Source organism: Anopheles ziemanni, chromosome 3, assembly GCF_943734765.1.
Source record: "Anopheles ziemanni chromosome 3, idAnoZiCoDA_A2_x.2, whole genome shotgun sequence".
Taxonomy (NCBI): domain Eukaryota; kingdom Metazoa; phylum Arthropoda; class Insecta; order Diptera; family Culicidae; genus Anopheles; species Anopheles ziemanni.
This window is the reverse complement of record NC_080706.1, coordinates 24,075,062-24,085,779: the sequence shown is the minus strand read 5'-3', so window position 1 is coordinate 24,085,779 and position 10,718 is coordinate 24,075,062. Positions and strand designations below refer to the sequence as shown.

Below are 10,718 nucleotides of genomic sequence, written 5' to 3'. Positions count from 1 at the left end.
ATATCCCGTAGCCGTAGGGTCAAATCAGCTCTATGGCCACCTGAGGTAACTATCTAACATTGGGGCGCTCCGTGTTGTGCAAAGGAAAGAAGAAACGTATACATTGTGGAAACGTGAACCATGACACAAGCCCGTCCAGGAAAAGCCTTTAATAAGCTTTAGATTTGATAGAAGTTTTGCCATAAGCAACAGAATAAACATTTCTCACAGGACTGTGTATCCCGCTGTGGCCGATGTTCCACTCCACACTCCAAGCCGCACCCGCATTCTGCACGTTCCGCATAGTTGCTGGACCACACCACCGAGAATCCTGAGGTGGACGAAGAGTTCCATGCGTTTCGCAACAATTGCGCACTTCTCACATTCGCAAACGAAATTATTCTTACTGCTCCTCGCTGCTTTCAAAGTACTCGGATGCGTTACCGCGACAAATAGGACACGTGCGATTGGACTAAAATTTGGAGCGAGAGTGAAAGAAAAATAAATGGTTAGTAATTGGTAAACGGGGAAAAACTGGGCGAACACAATGTGAAGCGTGTTTAGTTTTGAAGTTTAACTCGACGTATAGATGCCTTCTTCGCCGGGCACTACGAGATGAGCATCTCCGTCTCCCATGGTTGTTAGATGAAAGGGGGCAACTCGTATCGTTTCGAGCATACTTACCCGCAGCCATTTGTCCACGCATTTAGCGTGGAATTCGTGCGAGCACGGCAAAACGCGCAGGATCTGACGAGCCTCAAAGTCGCACATGCAAACCACACACGACGTTTGATCACCTGCAATGGAGGGGAAAAGTAAGTACCACACGTGTAAGTGGTCGGGCGACTGGCGATAGGACTTACCGGTATGCGTCTCTGCATTGAACTTGTAGCTCGGCAGCTGGTCGATCTCCGGCCGGGCCAGTCCGCGCGGTTTAGCCTCGCCAAGCCGCTCGGCAAGGCTGAGCAGCGCTTCGTAGTTTTCCGTTTCGTTCGAGTCCGGCGAGCTGAGCTCCGGTTGGCCGTAGGTAGACAGCGGGAACATCGCTCTGAAAGGGCACCGGACGGGTCTGATTTTTATTAGCGTTCGCCATTTGCCCCCCCGGCGATCGGAACGGGTTGGGTACGCGGGTCCACTAGGCGTCGGACGCGCCAATACTTACAGGAAGTTCAGCAGAATGCCCGAGTAGGCGGATGTGGTGGCCGACAGCGTGGTGGCCATGACGTGGGCCGGCTGCGGTCCGAGCGGCTGCGGATGCGTCAAGGCCGGTGGAGCCCGATGGTGCGCCGGGTGCTGAGCCGGATGATGATGATGGTGGTGGTGGGCCGGTGGCGGTGGCGGTGGTGGCGGTGGAGGCGGAGCCGGCCAGTGGAAGCGGGCAAAGTTGCGCCGGGGCGCGGCCGTGATCGCCCGACGAGCCGTCCGGTGCAGTAGCTCGAACTGGCTGTTGCGACCCTGCAGGACGTTCGCGAGCAGTGGGATCAGTGTACCGGCGGCGGCTGCTCCCGTACGTGGCACCTCGGCCCCCACGGCACTTACCTCGGTGGAGATGTAGATCGGTTGGGCAGCCGCGGTCAGCTGCGTCATCGGCGACGAGTGCAGATGGTGCGCGTGGGTCGTCAGGGGGGAAATGTGCAGCGGCGATGCGCCAGCATGTTCCAAACCATCCAACGTTAGTCCATCGGTACGCTAGCAAACGGTAAAGACACATTTTTACGATAACATAAACCGCAGTTTAGGGAATTCTTTCGTGAAGAGCACGGAACTCCATTGCAAAGATCGTGCCCCTACTGTTCGTTATGGTGCTACCGTACCTGTTGCGACAGATGCGGATGCTGGTAGTGTGCCTGGTGTGGCTGCGGATGTGGCACGGCCAGAGCAGGACCAGCTGTCGACGCGAAGCCACCAAAATGTCCTCCGATGCTACACGTTTGCGCAAACGGTTGCGAGTAGACCCCATGCACCTGTGAAAAACGAAAAACAACTTTATGTTATTTCTTGTTTGTCGTTGATTCACGACAGTAAATAAACGTTTCCACTACGATGAAGGCAAGCCTTCTTGGTTCCAGACGTTATGACCCATGGCGTCCCATCATGGTATAAGGATACTTGTCAGGTCAACGAGTAGGTCACCGAATAAGTGAAAAAACATTGACTCTTGTGAAAGTGGATGAATAATACAGGACTACTAGTTCATTTCATCCAACAAGGTTATTGTTTGTGTCTTTCGGTCAATTTTACTATTTCCTTATACTTCCCCAAACTGTTTTCATCAACAAAGAGAAACGTTGGCCAGCTGAGGACCTGTTTGTTCTTCTTTTTTTTTTGCGTAACGATCGTCTACGATCATAGACTTGTTCCCTTTGTGTACGTGGAGGGGAAATTCGTTCTTTTGTTTCGCAGCATAATTATTACAAAGAATCTATATCTATATAGTCGGAATTCCTCTTCAGTATGTGTCAATGCTTAACAAATTGAAGAATTAATTATTTTTAATCGAAGGGATAACCGAATCAAGTATCGAAGGGTGCGTATCTAGAGTGATGTTTTTAGTTGGCATTTCAGCCACCGTACCTGACACGGCGGTAGATGCGGTGCGGCCGGATGGCCCGAGCAGATGGAAATGTGCGGCCCCGCCGAGTACGTCCACAGTTGCTCGTGGTGATGGCCAAGCGGCAGACTGACCGGCACCTGGTTGATGTCCACCATCAGCGACGAGGCGGCGTGCTGGTGCTGCGCCTGGGCGGCCGATGGTTGCTGGAACACCTGCGTCAACGACTCCCAGGGACGCTGCTGTTGAGGCTGCTGCTGCTGCTGTTGTTGCTGCTGCTGCTGATCACGATGATACCGCGGGCGCCGTATCGGAGGGCTTCCCTGGGGATGGTGTGCGTGCGATTGCAGCTGAGACATGACAGCGGCCGCAATCCCACTACCACCCGCACTCGAATGGAGATGGCCTCCACCGCCATTTGCGTGATGGTGTTGTTGTTGCTGCTGCTGCTGTTGTTGCTGCTGCTGCTGCTGCTGTTGCTGCTGACCATGGTGGTGATGGTGATGGGGTTGATGATGTGGATGATGCTGCGGATGGTCCCGATGGAGCAACTGAACCTGCTGCTGAGAACCCTGCGATGACTGTGGTTGCTGCATTTGCTGCTGCTGTTGTTGCTGGTGTTGTTGCTGATGGGACAGATTGTGGTGTCCGTTCATGGGATGATTTCCCAAACCGCCTCCATTACCGCCTCCCATGTTGCCGCCACCACCACCACCATTGCCGTTGCCTCCATTCGCACCCATCAGCATCATCATACCGCCACCTCCTCCACCCCCTCCCCCACCATTCCGTGGTGACCGACGGTGCTCCCAGATGGTGGCAGGCGGAGACTGACTCGGCAGCCGGGACGACACACGGCGTCGCTTCCGGGACGGGCTGTCCGACTTCATCACACCGTTTCCGACGCCTCCACCGTCGACGGGACAGAACGGTGGCGATGGCGTCTGCGATGACCCACCGGAAAGCCCGTTGCCGTTACCTCCACCGGCGCCGCCACCGTTGTTGCCGTTGCCTGGGTGATACTGAGGGCTGAACCGGTCCCGATTCCCATTGTCGCGACTGTTGCGCATCGAATCCAGCGACAGGACGGAGGAACGCGAGTCCCCGTGCAGCTCCGATCCGCGCGCCGAGTTGGACGGTCCGTCGAAATGGTTCTAAAACGGGAGATAGTTCGCAGCTCAGTTAACCAAACCAAAAGGGAAAAGGATGGAAAGGCAAGCTCTACGCTGGCCTACTCACCGAATGGCGATCGATCGAGGACGCGCTCATCGTATGCCGGTTGCGGTCCTGCATCCCATTGCCCATATTGATCCGGTGGCGGTCAATGTGACTGGGGCCAGCTCTAAGAATTTGTTGAGATCTATTATTAATACTACCGTCGTCTGCAGCACCGTAAGGCATTAGTATGGCAGCCGCCGCCGTGGGGGGCCGGCCCGTGATGGGAGGGGAATGCAACTGCACCGGCGGGGACTTGGAGGAGTATGTGAAGGATTCTTTGGGGCTACTGGCACTGTTATTGTCACTGCGTTATTGGGTGGGGCGGGTGGGGTGAGTTAGGATGAGTTTTGACGTATGTGAGAGAGGCAGGTCAAAACCGATGACGATGTGGTGCGCCAATGCGGGAAATTCGATGCCCATAGGGGTTGTGGGGAGGGAATTGGTGATTGGTCAATTCAAAAACAAAAATTAAATCCACCCACAAGTGCACAAAATATTGCGATGATAGCAAGTGATGGTGATTAATCGATCGAAACAACGATAGCCATTACAATGGGGTGGCAATACAGTAAGTAGTAATAATAGTAACAGTAGTAGTAACGTAGCAAAAGCACAATGATCAAGGGGTGTGGGTGAGATTATACAGGAGCAGCAGTAGATAATTACGGGAACGCACACAATTCGATGCAATATATTTGAAAGGTAACGTAACGAACAGTAGTATTTATTTTTAGGAGAAAAAAAATACACCGAGAACACGGTGAACAGGTTGCAGCAATGACAGAAAGAATTAATTTTGGATAACAGTACCCGGAAACCAGATTTTTTTTTATCATTTTACGAAAAAGGAGCGCATAAATGAAATGGTGAGGGTCCAATTGCCAAATTGGAAATACGGTTGATTTGAGCGGGGGAAGGAATAGAGATGAATGCATGAGGATACGGGGACAGGTTTGGATGGATAGGAGCAGAAAGTTGTTGTTGATACAGTGTGTAGATTTTTTGTTTGTTTTGTTGTTGTACAGAAGATTGGTACAGGTGTTGGTGATTGGGTTGTATATCGTTTTGTATATCAGATCAGTTTTCAGTTCAGTTCAGATATTTGCAATAAATTTACCACAAAGGACAAAAAGCATGCGGAAGAAAAAATCAAAAACAATTATGTATTAATTAAAATGAAATAGTTTACAATTACAATTACAGTAAGCTTATGTAGTTTCGGTATCGGTATGTTCATAATATATGCATATCAGTATTATACTCAGAAAACGCAACGGTACATCTGCACTGCTCTACGTGTTGAAGAAGTTGGCCTTCGCACCGAGAACTCACAGCGCGTTCCTCCGGTGCGATCGCGGTAAAGTATATTAATCAAAAAAGAAAAGCTATTTGTGATATAAAAGTACATAAAATCGCTTGCACATGAACATGTGAGAGAAAAGTGGAGTTGTAGAGACAGACCGAGAGATAGAGAGATAGAGAAAGAGAGGAATACAGTGGAAGAAAGTGAAACGAAAAACTAGAAAGTATAAAGTCAACCGGCTGCTGTATGTTTCAGTATTTTTCTTTTGGTTCAGTGTTTCGGATGCTGCATCACGGAAGGTTATAGTGGTTGGCTTGAGGTACAAAATACATAAATATTCTAAAGTCAATTTTAATAAATAAAACAATGATCAACAGAATTTTCAACCATTGCAAGAAATATTAATTTGAGGGCTAACCTTAAATTGAGATAAAACGCAAGAGGCTTAATATTTTACTGAATCCTTTCATAAATAACTAAACAAGGGAATATGGAAGGTAAGTGAATGTCCAAAACCATATTACCGATTTTAAAAAAAGGTTTGTTGCAAAAAATAATGGGAAATAAACTCTTCCGAACAGAAGAGACTACTAACACAACTTGCATAAACTGTTAACGTTCATAAAAAGTGCACAGTAAATGATTTTCATAGGATCACCAGTAAAGAACACCAAGTGCCAACTCTAAACAAAATGGTTACTGAGAGTTTTCGTGTATGTGTGTGTGTGTGTGTGTGTATTCGTTTGTATATATTACGGTGGGTAGCACTATGGTTTTCGTGGGTAGCAGGCGCCTGATTTAACCTTAGCTTAAACCCCATTTCCCCCCCCGGTACAGCATGAAACAATAAACCAAAACTTATGCTAGATGAAACAAACGAGCACAACAAATACCAGGTACACCGTTATTGTGTAGAATAAGGGTAACGTATTAGAACTATTCTTGCTTGCATGTTGGGCGAAATAAAGTTTAAGAAAATAGAAAATTGCTATAGTTAGAAACGGAAAGCCTCTAGAGCAGGGATGTGCAACAGAGAACGGAATTTATATCACAAATGGCACACTCTTCAACCACACTATCCATACATTTCGCCAGGCATAGTCACCCTGCTGCAACAGTTAGGAAGGAATTATCTTAACAGAACGAACCAACGAGAATGTCCCTTTTTCCCCTTGAGATGGGTTCCCCGGTTAAGATCTGGGGTGTGCCGAGCCAGCGTGTTCCTTTAGCCGTGACTCTGAAGCAATTAAGGCTCGGTGCAAGCTGCTCGCGGGTACTGAGCGCTGCCCTTCACCCGATGGTTCTTAAACGGTACGAATTCGGCAATTTTACAGCATGGTAAACTAGTTGAAAATGCAACGTATTACTGTCACTCTCGGTACACCAACATTCATCGGTCCAGCCAACTGAGGAAATCTACGAAATTAAAATTTCTTAACACAACTAGAGCGAGTGGCAACGAACGGTCCGGGGTATATCGTAGGATATTTCGTTCATTCACTAGGTAAAATTATTAACAAAAAACGGCACGTGCTGCATTGTACGTGGGATGCTCATATAGTGATGTTTGGTAAGTTAACAGAACAAAATAACTTAATGAATTGACAAATCAATGGGGTCTGCAACCAACCAAGTTTATAAAAAAGCAAGAAAAATTATATGCGATATATATTTTCAATAATTTTAACTTGATTTTCAATTCCGGGCAGCTTTCGTTACTGCCAACGGGAAACAAAAGGTCGAAAAATAAGTACGAGCTATGAACAAAAAAACAACCAAGCACCGGATAATCAGTTAGTGGAAGAGCATAAGAAAAAACACTTATAAACTTTGTTCAGTAACAAAGAACATGGTATAAGACATTTGGGGATGTCGAATAATTGTACATCGGTGCATCGCCGGTATCGATAAAGAAAGAGGCATTGCATTGCAATCGAACAAACCCAACTAAGAAAACATAATGAAAACATAATGCCAAGATAATATCCATCACTATAATAACTAGCAGCAATTACAGTAAGTAACGAGTAAAAGAACTATACGTTGCAGTAGTAGCAGTAGTAGTATTAGGAATAATAATAGTAGTAGTAGTAGTAGTAGTAGAGTAACAGTAACAATAGTATTCATCGTATGGATTACATAGTGATTTTCTTCGAGAAAAACAAACACGTATTGCAAAATGTGGGGGTAGGACAGTTGCGGGTATGAAGAGTTGTTTTTTTTTTTTTTTTGATAATACACTTTTACCAAACTAAGGAACCCTAATCGTGGGAGGTTTAGCGAAAACCTTCCCTTTTTGGTGAATGTGCAATCGATTCGTTTATGCGGCACCGGAACGTTCCACTTCTTTTGCACGAGTCGATTGCAAATGTCACCCGCCGAAGAAGGAAAACGGTATCGAGCGTGTAGAACTAATGGGATATATACACTGTTCACCTTCGAACGAACACTGTTGATGCAGAAGAGGATAGTGCTTTGTCAGGAATGGAACACAAAGATAAGGAACAAATACATGCATTCAGCAAATGGCAGATATTTGTCAACTGCATAAACCCAGGAAAGCTCGGTCGGTAACATACATAATCGCATAAAGTAGGATATACACAAGAGGATTTATTGAATATGTTAACTAGCTCTAATGGAAAGAAACATGAAACACAATTGTGGTGCTTCGCAACAGTAACGAGTATTAGTTAAACCAATGCTACCGATGAGTTGGTTATAGCAAAAAAAAACAAGAAGCTAAATCTCAATCTGCCCGTGTGACATTAAAGTGGCACATTACTGTATTACCATGCGAGAAGAAAGGGTTTGCGGACCGATGGCGTGAGACAGTGGCCCGTTTGTGTGAAGGATCCGCAATAGTGCAACACCTGATGATACCGTTTCCCTTGTTGGCGTCGCTAGGTTACTTGCGCTATCGACACTAGACCCTAAATCCCTGGTTAGATGCATGTATAGCCTGTGCCGCGGTCGATTTCCTGCCCAACTAAGAACTGGAGAGGTGGAACCTTGCATGCACAGCAACCGGCACGCACGACATTCCACAACGACCACCGGTGTGCACTAGTCAGGGATCCATTCGGAGCTAGTTCGGGGTACGTTGCTTCCTTCGTGTTGGCGCGGTACGTGTCAATGCCGAAAACCCGAGGCGGTACTAATCCTAACTACCGAAGAAACGGGTTAAGCGGACGACCCTGGACAACGAAACCACTTACCCATAGTTAAAGCTGTTCTCCATGTCCTTGTTGTACCAGGACTGGTTGTGGCCGCCATGGTTCCGGTTGGAATGGTGCGGATGGGGCGAGAAGGGCATCCGGGAGCGGTTGCGGGGGACCGCACCGCGCGAGTACGGTCGCCGCGACGCACCGGAATGGTTCGGATTCATCATGGCGTCACGGGTGTCGTCACTGGGTACGGCTGACCACTGCCCTCCTGGCCGAAGTTACTCTCGACCGTACGATTCTCGTCCTTCCAGGTGCTTCCCACGGGTATGTTGAAAAACCACAGATTCCTGCGATCGTTTCTATTCGCCAATTGATTCCGGCTGCTACGATTGCTTGATTTTTGCTAGCGGCTTGAAACACGCTCCGTACACTCAAATTGAACAGACTCGTAAAGACCACACTACACTACGACCATTGTACGGTCGCATTTAGTAGCAGACAATTGCTCCGCTAGCGACGCTTTGGAGCGGTTTTGACGTTTGTGGCGTTTGCTTGTTTTTTGTTTTATAACTCACTCAGAAACACTGCCACCGTAAATTGAACGGTGCATTCAGTAGTACTCTTTCACCAACTCTCACTCACAAGTACAGGTCATGTACCACAATCTGCTGCACTGCTATCGCGCCTGCTGAAATAAGTAAAACCCTACTTTAGCGTCGTACCAAATCGACTTCATTCACAAGATAAGCTTCACTCTGGGAGAACCGTGTAAACAGAACCCCTGCACCCCTCCCTCAGGTTGTATCGGTACGTTTGACGGAAGAATTAAGGTTATCCTTGGCCGGTGCCGAACGACTGCTGGTCGTGACGAGGCAAAACACTACACTAACACACCAACCCTTGAGCTGATGGCTTCGATCAGTTTCGCTAGGACACTACCGAGCCTGGCTTGCTTGGATGTTGATAGTCGATCACACGGACACTCGATTTAACAATGATGGAGGCGCGTGGTACCGATGGCGGTGCTAGTAGTGTAGTAGTGCAGGTTCACATAATCTGCTACTACATCACTAACACCACGACACGATGCGGGGCATCCCTTCGTTCCCTTTTCCGTGGGAGCTTTTACGGCGAGCCGATGGTTCGACACAAACACACCCGCACACTCTCTGGACCGAAGTTACAATTATCGTCCATGCAAATGGCGTATCGCGAACTCCTTAGTCCCTTCTTTCACGATGCCGGAAAGAGATACCGATAAAAGGAAATTCACCGCTGGCTACTCCTATTCGCACCGCTAGCTGTAAATGAAAGTAGTAGAGAAAAGCAGAAAGAAACATTTCATTAGAACAACAATGTCACGGTTTAAAAATAATACGAATACTTAAAAAAAAGAAGTGCACAGATTCGTGTGGCAGTGACTGTGGCATATGAATGCGTGTACAAGGCAACGGTCGGACACACTGCACACCACCATCTTCGACTTCGATGGAGTCGCCCCGCGAATGGAACCGTCAACAACGTCAAAGTGTCGCTTCCCCGCCCCAAAGTGGATCCACGACACGGTGCGACTGGCACATGGCCGCCGGCGTGCAGTGGTGTTGGTGTGTTACTACTCCATTATTGTTTGCTTTTCTCCTGGCCCCGGTTCGTGCGTTCGTTCGTTCGTATTGTTCACACGCGAGCCGATGACGCCGACTTTCGATTTCACGTGGGGAATGTGCGTCTAAACATCGCCATCGCCATCTCGCCCTACAAAACAACCCTCCTCCCCACGAACGTTGCGCCAATCGTATTACGCAAGCGAAAGAGAGAAAGAGAGAATGCTGAGAAAGTGTGGGCCATGTTGTATTTTGTTACCGTGGGGAAAGGGAGAGCAGGAAAAATGGGGAAACCAAACACAACCCTCCGCCGGTCAGCCAAACGACGGAGGGAAGCGAAGAAAGGAAAATCGAAACGAGCATACTTGCGAAGGGTTTGCAGCAACGTTTCAGGACACGCAACAACTTTTTTCTTTGGGGCGAAAGGGCACTTCGTCCAAAATACAAAAAAGGAGCAACAAAAAAAGCCACAAAGATAACGGAACTATCTTATATTTGAATAAGCTGTACCAAGGAGCCCGCCCCACGTACACTGTGGCACGCACATGTGTCCGTGTGCAGGGAAACCACCGGGAGGCGTTTTCCTAACAGTTTTCCACCTTTGACCGCGCCTCATTTTCGTCCATTTTCTTATCATTCCGCCGAAGGCTGCCGCAGGTTTGAATCAATATGTGTACGAGCTTTTGCTGGCTTTGTTTGTGCAAGCTTGCTCGTAATAAACGGGCAAAGGGAAATTAAAACAAAAAATAACACTCGTCTGACGTAAAGGGGACGCTGCCGGAACACAAGCGTATCGTTGCGTGTTAGATGACGGTTAAAGTTCTACCCATTCACCAACCCTCCACCGCGGTTGTGCGTCCTGGGGATAAATGTTTATCAACATAGTTAAAGAAAAAAAA

At 47.8% G+C, this 10,718-nt stretch overlaps 1 protein-coding gene across 1 annotated transcript; it reads right to left on the bottom strand.

Moving 5' to 3' along the window:
• Window positions 1-315: 315 nt before the first annotated feature.
• On the bottom strand, window positions 316-8,507 carry LOC131286609 (maternal protein pumilio). The gene is made up of 8 exons (XM_058315588.1): window positions 8,270-8,507; window positions 3,770-4,052; window positions 2,554-3,684; window positions 1,794-1,943; window positions 1,142-1,668; window positions 843-1,048; window positions 664-776; window positions 316-451 (listed from the first exon to the last, which is right to left on the bottom strand). Exons 1-8 carry the CDS (start codon window positions 8,440-8,442, stop codon window positions 383-385), a joined length of 2,652 nt encoding a protein of 883 aa, XP_058171571.1. The 5' UTR covers window positions 8,443-8,507; the 3' UTR covers window positions 316-382.
• Between the last annotated feature and the right edge of the window lie 2,211 nt (window positions 8,508-10,718).